This window comes from Saccostrea echinata, unplaced genomic scaffold (assembly GCF_033153115.1).
Source record: "Saccostrea echinata isolate AGI-Se365-2 ecotype Australia unplaced genomic scaffold, CSIRO_AGI_Sech_v1 ptg000054l, whole genome shotgun sequence".
Classification (NCBI taxonomy): Eukaryota; Metazoa; Mollusca; class Bivalvia; order Ostreida; family Ostreidae; genus Saccostrea; species Saccostrea echinata.
In genome coordinates, this window is record NW_026889803.1 from 10,961,895 (window position 1) to 10,986,116 (window position 24,222).

Below are 24,222 nucleotides of genomic sequence, written 5' to 3' on the forward strand. Positions count from 1 at the left end.
CTAGTAAAAATTAAAACTACCAATGTAATACATGAAAATCACTATCGGTATTTTCTCTCATTTTTTGCTATAAAATTCTTAAGCAATGAAAATTTTTCGGCAGCATGCTTCTATTGTTCGTAAATCTCCATAATCTTATCTATTTTGCAGTATTACCTGACTTATTTACTTCCAAAAACGATCGTCTTTATCTAATCCGAATTTCCTCTATTCCTCTGTTTATGGGAAATACACATGCAGATATCTCATTAAATTATTTACGATCACTCAATCAATTGAAAGATAAGTGTTATGTGGTTTACATAAAATATACTCCAGCGTATTTAATGATTTAAGATGAAAAAAATGATTGTCATTTCATTTTAGATAAGATAATTTATTTGAATTCATTTTTATTTTCTATCATAATTATTGATTTATACATGATTTAATTTTACTAGTGAAAATTAAAAAGAATCTCATTAAAACCCTAGCTGACGTTTTCAACAATAAACTATTTTCTTTTAATATTAGTTGTTACCCCCCCCCCCCCCCACACACACACACACATTTGGGCTAGTAACTTTTCACTTGGGGCTAGTAACTTTATTTCTGCCACTAGCCCGTGGGCTAGTGCTTAATTTTTTTAATTGCACACCCCATTCCATTTATAATAATTATGAATGTTCGTTGTTCAAACACTGTCTTTCGCTCTAAACTTTTAATTTTTCAGTTATTAAAATATTAAATGAAAAAAAAACTTAATCAAATAAAAAAAAAATGGAAACCCGTCAGTTTCCTAGAAAAAGTATATGGTTGCTCTTTAAAAAAAGAAAAGGAAAAAAAAACTTCGTCGCTTGTATGCTATGCTAACAATAAAACGAGGAAGAAACACAACAGATCAACAAATCGATAACTACACTAAATGAGGCGGGATGTCAGTGATCAATAAAAATTGTATTTATGTTAAAACCAGAAATGATTTCAATCGGGTGCTATTTTAACTTGGCAAATTTTCTGCTGCGATTACTAATTTTGTGTAGACCTTTCTATACCCTTGACGAATAATAGAAGCGCCGCTCTCATCATGCTTACGTACACTGGTTCATTCATGGTCGCGAAGCTCTGACGAAAATACTACGCTGTGTTTAGCAAAGGGAGAATTTAATACAACATGCCGAAATCTAAAGGAACTTCAGAGAATGATGCTGAACTGATGCATCCATTGAACCAGGAAGTCATCATAGAACAGGAAATTCTTGACCATGAAAGACCAGCTTGGGGAAGTAAATTTCAATATTTTGGAATGGTTATATCTACTGCTGTGGGACTTGGTAACGTGTGGAGGTTCCCTTATTTATGCCAGCAGCATGGAGGAGGTTAGCTCAAATCTTTTGTTTATTTCGTTGAAAAATGTTTAGTTGTACTTTCTACCATATCCATAACATTGTCTTTTCTATGACGTCCGCGATTTTCCACAAAACATGAAACACGTGGTCTTCCTTTGATCACGTACTCCACTGCCAATGTTAAATATACTAATGTATGCACCCCTTTTTTTCTGTGTCACTCTATGGCATTGTGAATTATAGTAACTGTAACATTTCGTGCATCTAACATAGTATGAATATTGTTGATTAGCGTTAAATAGATAATTTATTTTTTAAAATCAAGTGGATTTTGATGGATCAAATTACACACACGTGTCAGTTTCACTACGAGTTGCTTCCCGCTTGGAGAGGGGGGAAAGGAGGGGGGGGGGGTCCAATGCATATGTCTGTGTCAGTTGGAACCATTATGTATATTTTTGGTTGTTTCTTTACTTTTGGAAATATGAATGTATGTATACATGCATGTATAAGTGCTTAAGATTTGTGTATATCTGGAAAGAAGCTTAAGTGATATTTTCTACATTTATAAACATTTTGGAATTATAAAGTATTAAGGTGATTTATATGCCTTGACCTCACGTTATCCCCAGTTGAGGTGTGTATATTTTTAACGTAATTAAGTTTAAATACTAGTATTATGAACACAGTGCCAATTAAGGCTCAGTTACCTGTAAATCCACAAGGACAAAAGGTTGAATGTATTAATGTACTTAAAGGAGCACAGAAAAAAATAATGCACAAGTTAAGAAGTTTACCTATAAACTATTTATTTATTTTACTTATTAATTTTTGATGTTTTTTTTTTTGGGGGGGGGGGGGGTTCAAGTAATGGCACCATTTTAAAATAAATTCTAAGCATTAAATTTCCCTTTTTTCACTATAGAGCAATCAATCAAGTTAAATTAAAAATTTAAAAATCATAGTGTTTTAAATTTGTGGATTGCTAGTATTTTTCTTAATTAATATTCATCATTGATGAATTTCATTTTTTGGTTGCAAATACTTTTAACAAAGATAATTCTGATGAGTAGGTTCCAAATATTTTAGTAGGTCATTCATGAATGACACCCACAGAAATTTGAAAAATTATTATCTTATGCTGGCACAGTTTTTGGATGAATTCCATGACTAAGTACATATGTGCTAGATACACTTGATTGCACATGTTTGACAATATTGTGATTTTAGGAATGAGATCTTTTATTAAAGAGGGTTCAATGTATATATTGACTACTCAGATAATAGAGATATCTGCCAAGTTATTTGCTGTATTTAACAGTCATGGTGTTTCCCAGAGTGACATCTGCACTATGTCCACATTTCATTTGGTACAGTTCCATTGCAGTCCCTCATACTTCCCAACTCCCTCCTCCAATGAAGTTTTCATGATGTTTAGCAATCTCTTGAACAATAATCAAAACATAAAAAATAGTGAAATTGGTATGGATTTTACCTTTCATGATTGCACATTCTTTGTAAATTAAGATCATTTTAAACATTTTAAACAAAATTATGTTTTTTGTCCAATTTCCTCTAAAAAATGTTATATATATGATGCCATTGTAACAGGAAAGGAGAAAATGTATGGCTAGACTGGGAATCGAACCCTGGACCCCTGCAATTGATTACTCAGTCGCAGTACCAATTGAGTTTTATCATTACCATTATAATTTTATAGCCAATTTTACAAGAAAATTGGTAAAGATCAACTACCATTACTCGGTTTCACAGTATACCAAACACCACACTCGATCAGATTTAGATTTTGATAGCTTACCAAAGATGTATTTACAGTGTTAAAAAAAATATAGCTTTATGCCACGAATGATCAAGATGGTATTATTGATGAATATTTTTAATATATATTACATATACTATCATTAGAGGATTAAAAATTATATATAAAAAAATATTTATGAATAGATTTATAAATATATATTATATAGATTAACTCAATTTAAGTTGTAATTGAGAGCAATGCACTTTATGACATTGAGTTTGTATTTTAGATACTACTAGCATAGTAGAGTTGTAGATCCAAGTTGAGTTCATGAGAGCACTTCTGTTTAGAGTTATGGTCCTTGATTGACTGAAAATGGACAGAAATTTGTAATCTGGTAGGATGTATAAAATTTTAGATTAAGGTATTTTATAGATATATGGAATGCTGTTGTGCATAGCAGAGTTTGAGTTCCATAGGATTGTGACCGTTAGAGAGAACTAAGACCTTTGGATGACTAGAAATTCATGAGAATTCTGTTCTCTGGTAGCTTTTTATGAGATTATAAACTTAAAGATATTGGATAAGACTTTGTATACTTCTGTGCTGAAACCATTTGCTGGCAAAGATTGTGTATTGAGGAATGTTGACCCTTTTCAACTAGATTTTGGACATTCATTACAATAATTCAATATATAGGAAATTTTTAGAACTCCTCTAAGGTGCTAATATTTGAATGCATTTGATTGAAATTTGCAAAACTTTTTTACAGTAATAAGAGAGTAATAATAAACTACATATCACAGGATAAAAAAGTCAGTCATGATGACTTTTTGTAGACATTGCTACAAAGCACATATTTATAACCCTCTCCCCTTTTCCCCCCAAACTTTTTTGAGTTTAATGGGGATATGTAAGAATTGTATTGTCTGTCTGTTCTTCTGTTTATCATCTTTGTGCTGTCTTTAATGAACCATAACATTGAATTATTGCAGAAACATTGGAAACCCCCTTTTTTGTTAAACATTTTTTTTTTTACTAAAACGAGATCATGTGAGCAAGCTCAAGGTAACTGGCAGGAAAAATGTTTATGATTTGTGTATGGTCCATAACTTTCTAATTGAGAAACTGGAAAGACTAACTTCATACAAAGTTTACTTTAGAATTTAGAATGTGACGTGACCTTGACCCATTACCATTATATACAATTCAAGGTCTCTGGAAGAATAGTATATAATTCCTATCTGGCCATTTCATGTAAATGGAGAAACATTAGAAGCTCATGGAAATAGGTATGCTATAACCTTGGCTCAAGGTCTGTTGGATAAGTTCAAGGTCACTTACAGAGAAAGTGTATTTATAAATCAATTGTGTCTGGTCCATATCTTTGTATGAGAGAAACAATGAACACTGGTTGTTCATCTGATGACCAGAGTTTATGCCATGGCTTATAGCCTTGAGATATGCTATGACTTTGATCCAAGGTCATTTAGACAAGGTTATGTCACTAGCAAAAAGTAGAAAAAGTTTTTAAAAATTTCTATCTGATGTATATCTTTATAAAGGAGGAACAATGGAAACTATTAGTTGGCTCAAAGATGCTTAGGACCTAGACATGTATCTTGACCATATACTATGCCAAACAAATCATAGCAATAGCACCTGCAGTTTTCAACATGATTTGTTATTTCTTTTTATTTTGTTATTAATACAAGTGATTTTTAAATTCCTGTATAGTTCATTCTATGAGATTTATGAAAATCGTGACCAAGGAAAATTATGTTTGGTCTACCCACAACATCACTGATTGGCCAGTATAAATGATGAATCTTATACTACAGAATTTTGTAAATAAGATCTGATTTTGAAGGAACAAAAGTAGAGTTATGAATGAAGATTTACTAAATAATGATATATTTTCAGGTGCGTTTCTTATTCCCTACCTCATCATGTTGTTTGTGGAAGGAATGCCATTACTTTATTTGGAATTTGCTGCAGGACAACATTTCCGCAAAGGAAGTATGGGCACATGGAACTTGGTCCACCCCATGCTGGGAGGGGTGGGTGTGGCCAGTGCTGTGACCTCCTTCATTGTGGGGGTGTACTATAATGCCATAATCATGTGGTGCCTTTTTTATCTGGTGCATTCCTTTACGGGGACACTGCCATGGTCTTCGTGTCCTATGGAACCCAAGGGTAATATAACAGTACCTGTACTAGAGTGCGATGTTAGTGGACCGACTTCCTATTTTTGGTATCGTAATGCTCTAGAGGTTTCCCCAAGCATTGAGGAGACCCAGGGACTTAAATGGAAGATGCTCCTTTGTCTGATCTTTGCCTGGTGTGTGGTGTATGCTTGTATTTGGAAGGGAATCAAATCTTCTGGAAAGGTAATTATAATTTCTGTTGGCTCTGTCAAATATTGCATGACCTTTATTGCAAAATTATTTTAAAGCAATTTCAAAAAAAATGCTACGTGTATAGTTATGATGAGAGCAATCATGGTACCTCTTTCAAAATTGTGAATTTCGTGGCCCAAAACATGAACCAAATTCAATTGTTGGAAAGTTGTTACATGATACTCAGGCCCGTGGGCCTCTTGTTCAAATTATAGTCCCTTGGAGAAGGACGGAGCCACAATAGGGGGTCAGAGTTTAACATGGGAATACATACTCAGAAAACCTTCTTCAGAACATAGGGCCACAATTTATCATTTTGATACCCACTTATCATTTAATGCACATTATGCATTGTGATAATGATTATAACAAGTCTCCACCAATCAGTTATAAGTCTCATGAGTCCAGGGTTGTAGTCCCTGCAGTTAGAGCTGAAATGGCTTATTTAATGAGAAACTCATGATACTCAAGTGACTTCCAAGGTCTATGAACCTTTTATTTAATCAGATTATTGGATTTCTGTATTGTTTTCAATCTGCGGCTGTATTCAGTATCTGTTTTAAATTTTTGATGAATTTCGAAATATTCCCACCAATTGAACCAAAGATTTCTAAAATGTACTACCAGTTTTCGGTTATATTTTTGAACTACATGTATTGCAAAATAGAGACATTTAAATAAATTTAACCAAAATAAGCAGATCCTAGCAACCATTATTTTAGAAGCTCAATTCACACCAGGAAAAAGAAAAAAAAAACAGAGCTCCTTAGATATTAGATACAAGGTGCCGCTGACATTAATGTAGCATTGTATGTCTTCTGTTTACTTCAGACATCAGTTGTAGACACAACAAAACATGACAAACATGTAGCCTTCTATTTAGACACAGACAAAACCTCAAAAAAACATTGTTGTAGGTGGGGGTTAATGAATTCATGTCTAAGAGTTATTTTTCACAACAAGAATTTATTGCAATAAACTTGCAAGAAAAAGTGTTTTGCTTTTACTCCCACATAGCTGCCATTTTGCTATACAAAGATTTTATATGAGTTCATATTGTTTGTGCATTTGTTTGACATATTCTTCCATTGAAAACCTCAGGTTGTATTGTTTTCTTAACCTGGAACTGTAGGTTTGATTTTCAGTAGAGATGTCAATGAATATTCAACTTTTTGAGTATTCTTTGATACATTGACATTCAACTATTTTTAGTGCAACAGTTGATAAAATGATTGTGCATAATTATAATAAGACTGAAATATTTTGATCCACCACCTTATTTATGAGAGTAACTCAGTGTCGTTACTCTGAATTCACTTAGCCAAAGAAAAATTACGTACTAATATATTGTTTCCAGTTCTGTTCAAAATGCCACTGAAACCTAGTGTAGCACTTTTTGAAGTGTGGTGATAATAATGTATAATTTACTTTATGTGAACCTGTATTATTTTGTGGAAAAACTAGTAATATGTTGTACCATTATAAGAAAAAACAGAGTTGGCAATTCTGTTCATCTCAAAGAAACATGTGGCATAATATAAATGTTTGTTATACCTTTAAAAATTGTTTCCTATATAAATCTATGCTAAAAAGTCTAACATTTCCAATGTATTTTATTGAGCGGTCCCAAAAATCAATGTTGGACCGCTATGTGAGATATTGGACCTGTCGATGAGATATTGGACTGCTTTGATGTTTTTTATTCACACTGTAGGTGGGATAAGCTATATTGTATTTGCATTTGTTGGTGTTCGACAGTTATAAAATTGCCTGAGTTAAATCTGCAGTGCTGACAAAGGAAATTTACATCAATTAGAGCAAACATAGAAGCCAGGGCAAGATTTGTCAAAATAAAAAGTAAAAGGTATAAAAAAAACATTTATTGAATGTGTTCTTGAGCAAAATGTTGTTTTTTGTCAACCCCTCAAACCAAACTCTTTGGTTCTTGGGTCCGACAAAATGCATGTTGGCCTCAAACCCAGTCAATAAATGTATAATATTTTATCATGTTTACTCCTTTATACAGTGGATACAACTCATATGGTATCGATCGCCCGCATGGTGCAGTGGTTAGAGCGTCTGCTCTAGAGTCGCGAAGTATGGAGTTGATCCTTACGTCGCGGGGTCGAATCCCACTGTGGAACGTGGAGACTGGTCCTTCGGATGAGACCGTATAAACCGAGGTCTCGTGTCGCAGTAGGTGCTGGCACGATAAAGATCCCTCACTGCTCAATGGGCGTAAGTGCCGAGCATAGGACAAAATTTGCAGCTCTCCACCGGCAAGTGGTGGCGTCTCCATATGAGTGAAAAATTTTTGAGAGGGACGTTAAACAACATACAAACAAACATATGGTATTGTTTCATATCTTTGATTGTGATGTCATAGTGTTTTTTGCTCAGGGATAAATTGGATAAAAAAATCACATCCAACCAGATACCATGGGAGATCCTATGCATACTTTTATATAAGGAGCATCACAGTACCAGTTAGTAGTAAAAATAAGTTAAAATAATCGAATTTTCTTCAACTAAAGCTTTCAATTGACTTAGAAATTAACTAATTTTTATAGCCAAATCAGATTCAATATTATATACTGGTAATACATTTATGATATGATCGTTAAATTCACCACAAAATTGTGAGAGTTATAGATTTTTGGGATGAGGTTGTAATGTTTTGTTTTTTTTTAACTAAAAACTAATTGACATTTTTTTTGGAAGGGGAAGGTGTATAATGCATCAATGTAATTCATGATAAAGCATAAGCAGAGTAGTTGTTTGACCTCTGTAATGATAAACCTTGCCTTTTAGAATTTTAAGTCAAAGAGGAAGAGTTGTCAACTTTATTTTTCGTTTTTTGTTTATTGTATGTAATGTGAATTTTTGTAATATGTGAATTATATCTCTACTGGATCTGAGAGAGTCATGCATGCTTTGTAATTTTGTTGGTTTAAATTACAGGATACTAAGAATGAAATATAGATAGTGTTGAAAAGATTTTAAACCCAAACCTAATATCTGTTTTTTGTTGTTTTTTTTTTGCTTTTCATTGAAAAAGTTAGTATATTGAAAGGAAATATTTATAAGCATACAGATATTTAGATATTCAGGCACTAGAAGCGTAAGGATGTATTAAATGATGGTCGTTCTTTTTGTTTTGTATGATGTTTACTTATACATGGAGGGTAAAAGAAGTTCAAAGGGGCAATTAATAATTATATAATTAAAACCTAATTAATATAAAAAGCAAACAATATTCTGTGATTTTTCCTAAGAAACTACTTGACATTAAAAGAAAATATATATACCGGTAATACAAAGGTTCTCATTTTGTTCTCAAAACAACTTCTAAAAAATTGCTCAAGGTGTTGAACAAATTATCACATATTATTAAAATGATATGATTACAGTAAAACACGCTTACAACGAAGTGCCAGGGATGGACGAGTTTGCTTCGTTATAAACGTAATTCATTATATCCGTTAGGTTATAAGATAAGAAAATAGGAAAAAATAATTTGAGACATTGTGAGGAAGCAAGATAATACCAGGTATGTGGGCTTAAGTTGGGAGGGGGATGGATCGCAATGAAAAGAATAGTTCCTTCATGCTTTAATTTTTTAAGGCATAAGCAGTGCAGAAAAGATTTTTCTCAATGCAATGTTTACTGTTTTTAAAAACACTGGCTTGCCAGTCATTGGTCAAAATAAAACTAGGAAGATCTTTCCATACTCGTAGATTTAATGTACACTTATTTGTCAGTTTACAAAGCTTGGATAGTACTAGACTTGGATCATTGCCACACATACATTGTATAATTAATCAGACTTAAAAACTTGGCAAAACACGTGTACCTTACTGTTTATCAACATACTCTGAAAATTCTTTGTTCTACCGAGGAACAAGATAGTTTTTTTTTAAATAAGTCGATGAATGGAATTCATGCATTCCTGATTTTTTATTTGTTATCACCGTGTTAGTGTGTTGATTATTGTCTGTTAAATAATTAGCACTTGGCTTGGAGTAGGAGTGAATGAGAAATGTGTAACTTCAGTTGGCATTTTGTAAAATTCCTTACTTTTTATAGTATATGTGCATAAAGAAAAATTAAATGAGTATATATACTGACTGAGAAACAGAAACCTGACAAAATAAAGGTTCAACTTTGTCCAGAGCAATTTTCAAATTGGTGCTATAATAAGCAAATTTTAGATAAAGTATTTGTGCAAAATATACAAGGTGTTAGAATACTGTCATCATTATCTATTATGATAATGGATGACGGTCATTAAATTTACCTAATGGCATCACACATTCATCAACTATTTAATTTGTGCTAGTTTATTATCCATGTGAAAATGAGGTCAATGATTTTATTTTGTCTTTTTTTGGGGGAGGGGGTGGGGGTGGGGTTAGGGGTATTACTATGAATGGTCTGTGTAATTTAGTTTATTATCATTTTGATTTGTGTTTGCACCATTTTCATTATTTTTCTGGCGTTCAGATTATACTATAATCATGTTTTGCTTTCCCTTGTAGGTTGTTTATGTAACGGCTTCTTTTCCCTACATTGTGCTGTTCATCTTTTTGGGTCGTGGAGTCACACTAAGGGGTGCTGGGGCTGGCCTTGCCCACATGTTTACACCACGGGTAAGTTTAATGTAACAGAGACATTGCAACATACATCAGTGTGCATGTGATTGTACCAGGGACTTGAGCACACTAGTCCTGCACTCTTAAAAGTTTTAAATCAAGGTACAAATTAATCCAGTAGATGAAGTTAGTGAAAGCTCATGAATAAGGACCTTATAATTAATGATAAGAATCCATTACTTAAGCAGCCAGCTATTCAATATACACCTATTCATTATAAACAGAGTTGACTGTATTTAATTGATGATTTGATGACTTTTACCACTTCAACAAAGGTTGAATACATTTGTTTTGTATAGAATGGTCAGAATTAAAATGTCTTTGGTTGTGTGAGAACTCTAATGTATATACAAAAAGTTTGCATTTTCTTGGTTTATAATTACTATACATTTATCTTTGTCATAACATTTTCAGAAAATGTGAACTCTTGTTTTCTTCACCTTATATTCATACATATAATAAAGACTATAGAATGACAGCGTATTGAAGTTCTGGGTGTCAAATACATATACTGTACATCAATTCCATTGCAGGCATTTGTAAATTGTATATCAAACCTGATTGAAGAGATAAATGTTATATTGTAATGGAAACAAAATAAGCCCAAAAGGCAAGGGTCATGATTGTTATAAAATATTCTATTTTCCCAAAGCAGTCATTCATTTTGAGGTGTCATACTGAAAGGTTAATTACAAATGTTTTATACATTGTCTGATAAATAGGATGGATTTTGGATCCAATCTGGCATATACTTATAACCTCTTAACTCATAATACCTGCTGTAGTTGTTAACATTAACCTTTTGTGGTCTTGGTTCATTTTCAGGTAATTGCCCCTGTAATCCTATAGGTTGGTCCTTTATTTAATGTTAATAACAGAAAAGTTATCTGATGACCACAGAAAATGACTGCCCACTGTGGCTACAAGTCTTTCATCTTTAGAGGTCTCCAACCCACCCAGACAATTACTGGCCTCCAACAAAAGGTTTAGCTCGCTCCACTTCATGTTGTGGATTTAAAAAGGTTAAATTTGATGGTTAGATAAATACTTTTTTCACTCAAGTTACCTTTAGTTTTCCCAAAAGAAGCTATGATTGATGATGGACTTATTTACGGTTGAAGAAAAGTCACATGCTTAATGATAATTAACAAAATACTGTATCTTTTTTTTTTTTTTTTTTTTTTTTTTTTTTTATTTCAAAGAGTGACATATCAAGTTACATAATGAAATTTTTCTCACATTCTCTCACACATTCACACTTCCCAAAATACTGTATCTTGATATGATTGGAAAAAATATCCATAGATAATTGGAAATTAAGAGTGAATTAAGCAATTAAATGAAGATTTTAAAAAAAACTAGCTTGCAAATGAAACACTAGTTTTAGACTAAATTTCTCTCTTTACATGTCAAGTGAATGGTGTGGTACAATGGAGTCTTGTTGATCTTCATTCTTGGCACAATTAGAGGTCATACCTAATAGGTATGAAACAAAAATGCTTAAAACTTTGACTTGCATGCATGTATGATGTATATAATTGAGGAAAAGGAATAATGTGACATTTTGAAAAAGAAATAAATTTGAAAATATCAAGTTAATCATGTCAGATTACTTTCAACTATTAAATGCAAGAACTAATGCACTAAATTGATTGTAAAAATTTAATAGGACATAGAAAACAACAATTTAGTATTATCCTTGAAGAATTACTTCCTAAACAAATGACAAAACAAGCTTTGTTAATTTCTTCCTCACAATTTATAGCAGAGTGACATTGAAGGGAAACGACGCTTTAAGTGGTTTTTCCCACTCATATCATTTTGTTAGAAAGGTCTTGTATGTGGTTTTGAGAGCCCCCCCCCCACACACACACCAAAGCTTGATCTGTTGAATTGAACATATTTTATTGCAATATATATACAATGGGATTGGGCACAAGTTCTTAAAACTTCTGTTGATGGGTACCTCTAAGGATTATACCATATACTTGCCTATAAGTCAGCTTTTTGGTCCAAAACTATGTGTTTGACCTATAGGTGATGTCCTGAAAACATTAAAGTGGTATTTTTGTTGATAGCAAAATAAATGAACAAGGGATGTAACTCTTCAACAACATAAAACATGGGCGAAATGAATGGAATCAGGTTCCTTTTTGATTTGTTGAGAATAAAAGATTAAGTATCAATTTCTTATCCCAAATTATTAATATTTATTTTACACATGTAAATACATTAGGGTATTGATATGAAATTGATTTGTTGAAAATAAAACATATTAAAATATTGGTGTCATTTCCAAAAATATTATTGGAAACACAGGTTAAATGTTAGAGGATTGATCTAAATTTGTCAAATGATTTTTGTCAAAAAGTTGACCAGAGTTGTACTGATTTATAAGAGAGTCAATGGTTATTCAATAAAATTAACTTTAAAAATACAACCAATTAACTTGTATAAATGGACCAACTTATATATGCAAGTTTATTCAGTTAGCATGGAATTAAATTCCTTCTAATTTTTGGGACTCTTTCAGGTATGTGTTTATCTTTAAGTTAGTAGTTAGAACTTTCTGTTCGTGAACAACTCTTTTGTTTCCTAGTGTCATTGGCCATCATCTTCTGCAACATGATAGTTAGCGACAGATTGAAGAGACAAGAATATTGGTGTATTTGTTTGTATTATAGGTGCTCTTCATTATGTAGCAGAGAGCAGGCAGCATGAAGATGTAAGACTATAAATAACGAGGATGCTACTAAGCACAGGGGTTATTAATTATGTAGGTCAAAGCTAAGGAAGAATTCATCTCAGTTTGTATCTCAGTACAGTCTAACATGGTTATATGACAGTACAGTCTAGCATGGTTATATGACAGTTCAGTCTAGCATGGTTATATGACAGTACAGTCTAGCATGGTTATATGACAGTAGTCTAGCATGGTTATATGACAGTTCAGTCTAGCATGGTTATATGACAGTACAGTCTAGCATGGTTATATGACAGTACAGTCTAACATGGTTATATGACAGTACAATCTAGCATGGTTATATGACAGTACAGTCTAGCATGGTTATATGACAGTACAATCTAGCATGGTTATATGACAGTACAGTCTAACATGGTTATATGACAGTACAGTCTAGCATGGTTATATGACAGTTCAGTCTAGCATGGTTATATGACAGTACAGTCTAGCATGGTTATATGACAGTACAGTCTAACATGGTTATATGACAGTACAATCTAGCATGGTTATATGACAGTACAGTCTAGCATGGTTATATGACAGTACAATCTAGCATGGTTATATGACAGTTCAGTCTAGCATGGTTATATGACAGTACAGTCTAGCATGGTTATATGACAGTTCAGTCTAGCATGGTTATATGACAGTACAGTCTAACATGGTTATATGACAGTACAGTCTAGCATGGTTATATGACAGTTCAGTCTAGCATGGTTATATGACAGTACAGTCTAGCATGGTTATATGACAGTACAGTCTAACATGGTTATATGACAGTACAATCTAGCATGGTTATATGACAGTACAGTCTAGCATGGTTATATGACAGTACAATCTAGCATGGTTATATGACAGTACAATCTAGCATGGTTATATGACAGTACAGTCTAACATGGTTATATGACAGTACAATCTAGCATGGTTATATGACAGTACAGTCTAACATGGTTATATGACAGTACAGTCTAGCATGGTTATATGACAGTTCAGTCTAGCATGGTTATATGACAGTACAGTCTAGCATGGTTATATGACAGTACAGTCTAACATGGTTATATGACAGTACAATCTAGCATGGTTATATGACAGTACAGTCTAGCATGGTTATATGACAGTACAATCTAGCATGGTTATATGACAGTACAATCTAGCATGGTTATATGACAGTACAGTCTAACATGGTTATATGACAGTACAATCTAGCATGGTTATATGACAGTACAGTCTAACATGGTTATATGACAGTACAGTCTAGCATGGTTATATGACAGACACTCTAACATGGTTATATGACAGTACAGTCTAACATGGTTATATGACAGTACAGTCTAACATGGTTATATGACAGTACAGTCTAACATGGTTATATGACAGTACAGTCTAACATGGTTATATGACAGTACAGTCTAACATGGTTATATGACAGTACAGTCTAACATGGTTATATGACAGTACAGTCTAACATGGTTATATGACAGTACAGTCTAACATGGTTATATGACAGTACAGTCTAACATGGTTATATGACAGTACAGTCTAACATGGTTATATGACAGTACAGTCTAGCATGGTTATATGACAGTACAGTCTAGCATGGTTATATGACAGACACTCTAACATGGTTATATGACAGTACAATCTAGCATGGTTATATGACAGTACAATCTAGCATGGTTATATGACAGTACAATCTAGCATGGTTATATGACAGTACAGTCTAACATGGTTATATGACAGTACAGTCTAACATGGTTATATGACAGACACTCTAACATGGTTATATGACAGTGCAGTCTAACATGGTTATATGACAGTGCAGTCTTACATGGTTATATGACAGTACAGTCTAACATGGTTATATGACAGACACTCTAACATGGTTATATGACAGTACAGTCTAGCATGGTTATATGACAGACACTCTAACATGGTGAAATGACAGACACTCTAACATGGTTATATGACAGTGCAGTCTAACATGGTTATATGACAGTATACACTTATCCACTGGTTGTGAGTGGGATAGCTCTTTTATCAAACCCGCGACAGGAACTATTCCCCGAGGGCTTGCCCGAGGGGAATAGTTCCTGTCAAGGGTTTGATGAAAGAGCTATCCCACTCACAGCCAGTGGATAAGCGTTTTATTATACTGATGTATATAATAATTTCAGACGGTTTGTATTACCTAATACTACAGTTTCATAGGCAAAACATGAAAAGAATAATTAATATAGTTTTGAGCAGGTATTTTGAATAAGATAACACTGCTGAATGAGCTGAAATCTTGATGACGTCACAATGCTACTGAAGTCAGGATGACATCATCAGCTCAGTCTATAGACTGATTATAGGAAATCAAAATTGGCGGCAAAAATTGCATGAAAATTTTCCAAGGGGTGGATAGCAAAAACTATACCCCGGGGTATAGCTTTGCTATGCGTGGAAATTTTCAGACTATAAAAGATAGTTATTTTACCTTCTTAACTTTATATAGGAAACATTTTAACAGAAGTATAATAATACAGTTTAGCATGGTTATATGACAGTACAGTCAAGCATGGTTATATGACAGACACTCTAACATGGTTATATGACAGTGCAGTCTTACATGGTTATATGACAGTGCAGTCTAACATGGTTATATGACAGTACAGTCAAGCATGGTTATATGACAGACACTCTAACATGGTTATATGACAGTGCAGTCTTACATGGTTATATGACAGTGAAGTCTAACATGATTATATGACATTACAGTCTAACATGGTTATATGACAGACACTCTAACATGGTTATATGACAGACACTCTAACATGGTTATATGACAGTACAGTCTAGCATGGTTATATGACAGACACTCTAACATGGTTATATGACAGTACAGTCTAACATGGTTATATGACAGACACTCTAACATGGTTATATGACAGTGCAGTCTAACATGGTTATATGACAGTGCAGTCTTACATGGTTATATGACAGTACAGTCTAACATGGTTATATGACAGACACTCTAACATGGTTATATGACAGTACAGTCTAGCATGGTTATATGACAGACACTCTAGATCTAACATGGTTATATGATAGACACTCCAATATGGTAATATGACAGACACTCTAACATGGTTATATGACAGACACTTTAACATGGTTACCTCGAGAGGGACGTTAAACAACATACAAAACAAAAAAATCTAACATGGTTATATGACAGACACTCTAACATGGTTATATGACAGATAGTCTAACATGGTTATATGACAGTACAGTCTAACATGTTTTTATGACTGAGTTTAACATGGTTATATGATAGACAGTCTAACATGGTTATATGACAGAGTTTAACATGGTTATATGATAGGCAGTCTAACATGGTTATATGACAGAGTTTAACATGGTTATATAATAGACAGTCTAACATGGTTATATGAAAGAGTTTAACATGGTTATATGACAGACACTCTAACATGGTTATATGACAGATAGTCCAGTCAAATTGTCATAAACCTTAAACAAATTGCAACAGAATTTTTTTCTTTATTTATAATTAGTAAATTGTATTATAATCAACATATAAAAACTCTAGAAAAATATATAAAGGCGAAAGATGTGTTTTTCAGAAATAAATATTTACTGGTCTGATAAAATATGTATTGCAGAAATGTGCTACCATATGCACCAAGGGAGACAATTTTAACCACTGTAAACAAATCACTTTTCTTCTTAAAGAAGCATAATAAAATTTATAATTCATTTTGTATACATGCTTTGGTTTAAATTTCACCAATGCACTGGAGATATAAGATCTGAGAATCTTATATATGTCTATATAAACTTAACGATATATTGTTGAAACCTTAGTATATACTACATTATCTGCATCACAATTTTTAAGCATGTAGGAACCTTTCTTTCAAATATTAGGTCTATGAATCACAAGAAATTATATATTAATCATGTATTTCTGTAAAAATTCAATCTTCCAATTAATAATAACTCGTGCACATATATAACATGTATAAATTAGTGTTTACTTCTCTTTTATTAGATATTGGAAACGTTAGGGGAAATATTCTATGGAAAGTTGTTAGTGGTATTTTTGCAACATAAAAATATTTTATTACCTACAGTTGTAAAAGTTATATTTTGGTGTATGACCTTGTTTAAAGATTTTTTTTTCTTTAGAATATTGATTATATTAGTGAGATCTACTTTGCTATTTCCAAAAAAAAATAGATTAGGCCATCTTGGAAAAATTTTTTGGTTGCCCTCTCCCGACTGACTGACTAAAAATGGCCCGACTCAAAACTTTTTTGTTTTTACATTCCAGGACATCATATTTTTTTTCTTTTTATTCCTCTTATCCTGTCAGCAAATATGTTGAAATTGTCTAGAAAAAAAAGATTTTCTTACCTACCTGCCGATTTAATAATTTTACCCTGAATCAGGAGAGGGCAAACAAACAATACTTTAATGATGGCCTTATTCATATTTTTTTTGGGGGGGGGGGTGTGCATAATCACTATAATTATGCTTATTATGTATAGTATATTTTATTGTAATTTGTAAACATATTTCTTAAATATTATATTTGTGTCACTTTGATTCAGATTTCGCTTCTAGTTTCTATTTAACATAACCCCGGAGCCAAGTAGGGTCACACGAGGGCCGGGATCTAAATTTACAGGAAGTCTTTGAAATAAGCGGCGTTGTGGATTATTTGTATTTTTTTAAACACATCCTATTATGTAATAGATTTGTGCATTTCAGCTTTTTAAAAACTACACAACATTATCGACTTATTTTCCAAGTAGCATCCCAAATACACCTGCATATATAAGAAAAGTTTTGTAAAAATACTATTTTCCTATCACGAAAAATGAAATTTATCACTTAAAAGAGCATAGAAAATGATCAGATAGGTAATTTAATTGTCATAAAAATGACTCTAGATCTAAGCCTCTATAAGCAGCGCTTGTGAAGATTGGTTGATTGTATGTTGTTTTACGCCCGGTTCAAGAACTTTTCACTTATATAGAAACGTCACCATAATTATATCGGCAAAGTGCTTGAAATTTAGACCTTTACACGGCGCTTAGGGCTATTGAGCAGTGAGGGTTCTTTATCATGCAACGCCTACATGTACCATGATATGGGGCCTTTAATGGGGTTTTTAAAGTCTCATCCTAAAGACCTGCAACGTTTACTTCAAAGTGCCGAGAGCTTAAATGATGTGATACCCCCCCCTCCCCCCCGAAACACACACACAAATTACAAAATAAATCCAAAGGAGATATAAAAACTATCAATGAACATTATATTGAATACAAAAAGAAGCAATTTGAATATATACTATTGAGGTTGACATTTAGGTGAAGAACCAGTTCCAGTTTCAAGATTATCATTCATTTATTTTTTAGATATTCTGTGGCACCTTCAATGGATTTTTACGATATTACTTTTTATTATATCTTTTAATTAACCTTTCAGATAAAAGCAATGGGGAAAACTGACTTTTAAGATTTCGTTCAAGTGATACGTATCCATAGATATGACGTATTTCAGATGAATGTCCTAAGCATGCATTGCTTTAAAGGGAGATTTGTCGGGAAGGGGGGGACTGACCCCCTCCCCCTGAGATTTTCAAGAGTTAAAAGGTTATATGTAAAAGTAACAAAAACATGTCTATGAACCCATTTCCCCAGGACACTTATTAAAATGGCAACAAGTCATGTGCATTATGAACCCATTCCCCGGGACACTTATTTAAAAGGCAAGAAGTCGTGTGCATTATGAAAAGAGACCCCCCTCCCTCCCTTCTCCTCTGAAAAGGTTTTTAAGTTTGAGGCAATTAATTTTATTTATTTTCATTTCCTTTTACTTATTTGTTTATTTATTTATTTATATTTGCTTGTCAGAAAACTTCCGAGACTTGACATCTGTGATATTTAATATGAACCCTCCCCCTCCACCCCCCACCCCTGATAAAAATTCCTGGGATGAGTGCTTAATTGTCCCCTATATATAATTTTTAAAAAAATTATTTTAACTAATAAAACTTGTCATTCCTACTATGGCTACATATTCTTTATCCCTACACAAAGCCATACTGAGGAATTGGAATAGTTTTATTTTTCAATTATGTCCGTTGCCATGGAAACAGGAATTCATAACAATTAATGAAATAATTACCAGTTTCAGTGTGCAGGATTCATTTCTGCATGACGTATCAAGAAAATTCAAGATCATATAGATGGCAAAACTATTTTTATGCATATATAGAGTGTCTTTTTAAACAGTGATTTATCGGCATTTTTGAACAAAAATCGGGTTTTTTGAAAACTGAAAAAAGTGATGTTTGGACAAATATATTTTTCTAGAGTTTTGATATATCAAAAGGCACATTATAAATAACAAAATTCTACTGTAATAATTTCTGTTGCAATTTGTTTAAGGTTAGGGTGTTTTAGGACTAAATTGACTGGACTAAGAGTCTAACATGGTTATATGACAGTGCAGTCTAGCATGGATATATGACAGTACAGTCTAACATGGTTATATGACAGTACAGTCTAACATGGTTATATGACAGTGCAGTCTTACATGGTTATATGACAGTACAGTCTAACATGGTTATATGACAGTACAGTCTAACATGGTTATATGACAGACACTCTAACAAGGTTATATGACAGATGACAAGGATAGCTGAAATGGCTTCACAGTGTCTGTAATTCTTTTTAAATCATTTTCACATTTCTCCATTTTGTAACATTTGATGCTTTGCAAAAATAATGTATTTTATGTATCTGTGTCTGTTATTTATTAATGTGGTCAACTTTACACTCTAGGCATTCAATGAGGATATTTTATTGTATTCAGTCCGATTGAGATAGGGCCAAGCTTAAAAAATCCTTGTTTGCAGTTGCCAACCTATAATTTTTAGAATGGGTAGGAAGATAGTTTTTGGGTTTTTTTCTTTCTTTTTTTTTTTTTTTTTGAAAAAAAAAAGCCTGATCTAAATGTACAGATGCTAAGTGTCACCATTTATGCATGCAATTCAAGCCTTTTTACAATTTGTACTTTTATAATAAATTTAATTAATTAGGCTTCTGAACTTATCAAAGTTTACTCTATTTCTTGACTCATGTAATTGCAATCATTCTATCTATTCATGTAATGCATTAAATGTATACATGCATGTAATAAAAGATTTCTTAATTAAGTCATTCATGAAGCAGTCTCAGAGAATCAGTTTGCATTCTCTCTGTGTGGTTAATATTGTTTATACAGGTCAGTGACTGTCCATGAATCACAATTAAACCTACAGCTAACATAATACAGCTGTTCTTAATCAAAACTGCTGATTTGTAAATGGAGAAATGGATTCCATTCATACTACTTTCACAGATAAAATGAATTCTTTTTAGATAGTAAGCTTTAAATTTACTTATATTTCAAAAGTTCAAGAAAGTTATTTTTTAGCAAATTAATAATGAAATCTCTCTAAAAATTTAGCTCTGGCATTTTGTTGTCTTTCAGTTCTTTTAATGTTTTGTGTGTGTGTGTGTGGGGGGGGGGGGGGGCATCAATTTTATTGCAAAATGAATTTTAATTGAAATACTTTGTATCAGGGCATCTTCCCAAGTCAAGGGTTTTTGATGTGGAGCGGAGCGGATCAAAAACCCTTGACTTGGGAAGATGGTATCAGGGATGAGATGCTAGAATGACAAGGAGACTTTGCATGAATTCTTTAACCCTAGTTTTTGATTATGGAAACAGGTTGACTTTGACCAATATATTTTGTATATCAGGAAACCATTGTCAGTGTTAGTGTGTACAGGGAACATGGCTGATATTTGATATGACAATAATACAGTGAACTAATGATTCCAGAAGTTATTTACCAGTAGGCATCAATATCAGTAATGAGTGACATATGGACAGCATTTATAGTAGTTCATTATACAGAACATGAATCGATTATAATTTGGACAAGGTCAATGTTTTGGATGATAATGAAAGATATTGAAATTATAATGTATAATAAACTTAACGGATATGACAAATAACATTTCTACATACTGTAACAAATCTACATGTAAATTGTTTATCCCTGGCACATACTTCACTGTATGCATGTTTTACTGTATCTGGATGCACATAGGATCTGTTTAGCTTAGGCTTTTTAAAATGCTATATGCATTATTTCTTTTTTGTTACCAGATTTTTACTTTCATTTTTGCATTTCCATAATAGGCCTTATAATAACTGCAGATGTTTAGCAAGTCGTTCTTAGATTAATCTTTCTAGAAATATTATTACTGTGATGGTTTGGTGCTGAAAGGGAAATAAAAGCAACAATGTGAAAATATAGTTTCTGATATAGAACTTAGGCAGGAAAATAAGGCCAAAATAAAAAACACCTTTGTTTCCCCTAACGCGACCGACCCAATTGAAACGCGCCGACTGGAAAGTTTTTTTCATAAGATTATTCCAATAATTTTTTTTATGTTTATCAACTTTTATAAAATAGAATTCCATCAAAATCCGTTTTTATCAGAAAGTCTGGTTTTATTCTGTGATTGTCAAGCGTTTGTTGGAAACAAAATTGTGTCCACAATATGTGGTCACGGAGGGTTAGTTCGTGTTTTAAAGGAAAGGCGACGTATCAACCTTATGCCTATAGCATATAGGAATCCTACACTCTTGAAACACTTTGTTAATAAAGTATAATATACAATGACCTATTAAGAGTGTTTTGGATGTATTTACTAACCAGTCTTAAAATTAAGGTACATATAGAGAGCGTGGTTAGACCCGTAGGCCCTCCTCGTGATACCCCTCATGTGCAGACAAGGGCCCACATTGTGAACACACCATTCAATTTTACTGCGTTTTATTTAATTTGAGCTTTGATCTTATAAACAGTTCATCAATATTCCTTAATCCTGTATTTACAATATGGAACAAATTAAAGTTGTAATTATGTCTGCGTATTTCATCCTAATATAGAATTCAAACGTCCTTTCTCCATGCCTTTTATTCATGTGTTAAACTTCAAGACTTTGTCATTGTGGATGAATTTTATCATTTTTAGATATGGTTTGTCTCAATTAAATAGTGTTAACATACTTTTTCCAAATAGATTTGAAATTATGATACAAGCTCTATATTTTTCTTCAAGGCCCTTGAAGATTGGTTGTTCCTTTGATTTGAATTCCTTTGATAATTATTGAAACAACAACATTTATTTAAACATTTGTCTAGTGAAGGGCTCCAAATTTAGAGTTGTACGCGGCACTTTAGGCCATTGAGCTGTAAGGGATCTGTATTGTGCCAGTATCTACTGCGACATTGGACCTAATATTTTGGTCTCACTTGAAGAACAGGTCTCAGCGTCCCCCATTGGGATTTGAACCTGCAACTTAGAAATAGCTCCTTACTTCGAGACTCCAAAACGAAATGCTCTGGAACCACTGTATATTTTGAAGCCCTGAAAAACTACATATATACTCTGATGTCCAGTCTTTGCGTACCCGAGAATCTTTTAAACAGATGTATTCAATTTCAACAATTTTACTCTGGTATGAGATATTTTTCGATTGAATAATAGTTGTGAATAAATTTATCTTAAATGTTGAGTCTAAACGGCATCTGTGTGGTATTCTAGCTGTTTACAAATCACTCTCTTTTTTAAGGTATCATTCCATTCAATTTTAAGAATGTATTTTCAAAGCTGCTGTCAAAAAAAATTATTTGCCTACCTACCTACCCAACTTGGGATTTTTGGGTCGGGTTAGGGGAAACAAAGATATTTTTAATGATGGCCTAATGCTTTCGAAAAACTCATTTGTATTAATTTCTCAGATAGGTGATCCCTTCTTTGTAAAAGATTATAGCCTCAATTTTGTTATTTCCAAATATACAAATAAGCTTAGTGCTTTACAGTACTTTCAGTACTGGGCCATATGGCTTTAAGTTGTTTAATAAAGAATTAAAGTACTCTTGATTTGTCATGAGCTCAGGTTTTGCCTTATTTGCAGATATAAACCTGTGACAGCTTTTTGGGTTTATAAACATAATAACATAAACAATGCAGATTACAAGTTAAACATTTTCCCAGTGTAGACTTGATCCATGACAATTATGTTAACATGACCAGTGTTTCCAATTTTGTGAATTTTACATCTACATGAAAGGTCATTTAGTGAACACCTGGCAGTATTAATTTTACAACTAATTAGAACAATAAAATAAAAACATTTTATATCATTCAGAAGACTTTTATGGTAGGAACAATATTTGTTTGAGTCTGCCATGAATCCATTCCTTTTGATTACCTGAAAGGTTATAGGAAATTATACTGTAGAAGTACTTTTTTCCCACTTGGTATTAATTTAGGCTATGTACAGGGTCACAAATTTTAAACAGAAATTTGTCCCAGCATAATTAAGGTACTGTACATTTAAGGCATATAGTGTCAATATAAAAAATCTGCATAGTTTTTTACCTCAGAATGAACAGAAATTGTGAATTATGACCCCAAGGGAAAAAAGTACGCTTACAGTATCTAGGTGGCGCTAGATTTTGTACAAATTTGAAACTTTGCAATTTGAATCCCATAATAGTATCCATATTTTATAAGTAGGAATACTAAAACCTATAAATTTTAGGGGTTTTCTCATTCATTTTGCTGATCATTGTGAAAGAAAGGCATTAACTCTGTTTATTAGAAAAATTCACATGATGTCTTTTGTACCAGACTTCTTAATTCATTAGTCTACAAGGTTAATTTCTTCCTTGTTTTCCTTTGAAACTTTAGATCAAAAAAAGACATTCATACCTTTACCTAATTAATGTTTTTTAATTAACAAGGGATATACTTGGTGACCAGCTATCTTTAGTGTAGAGATACAGGTTTAAAAGACAGGCAGCACTTGACCCAGTGACTTTCCACACTGTAAGCCACTTTTTGACCCCCCCAACATTCCATCATCTGTTACAAACCAAGACAATACATACCACGGAAATGTGTAAGTGCAGATGTTGGCAAAGAAAAGGATGTTGACTACATCATTGATCCTGGTACATCTACTTCACATTGCTATTAATTCAGATGTAAATAGATCCAGCTTTGTATAAAGTGGCACACTCTGTCATGTTACAATATAGTAAAACATGCTTAGAGTGAACATGCTTACAGCAAAGTGACTGTCATTCCCCATGGCTTTAAAATATATTGTAAACTTAACACGTATAACGAATTACATTTATAATGAAGCGAAATCTGGCACTTTGAGTTTTTTACTGTATAGGTACCTTCAGTACTTAG

General features: G+C 32.9%; 1 protein-coding gene across 1 annotated transcript in view; it reads left to right on the top strand.

Annotated features, from left to right (window-relative positions):
- The first annotated feature begins 1,079 nt into the window (after positions 1-1,079).
- The window catches only part of LOC133204557 (sodium- and chloride-dependent transporter XTRP3-like), a 34,886-nt gene continuing 11,743 nt past the window's right edge, over positions 1,080-24,222 (top strand). Inside the window, exons 1-3 of the mRNA XM_061340306.1 lie at positions 1,080-1,358; positions 5,014-5,480; positions 10,028-10,138. Coding sequence (XP_061196290.1) covers positions 1,154-1,358; positions 5,014-5,480; positions 10,028-10,138 — 783 coding nt within the window. The 5' untranslated portion in view covers positions 1,080-1,153. The remainder of the gene's footprint in view (positions 1,359-5,013; positions 5,481-10,027; positions 10,139-24,222) is intronic.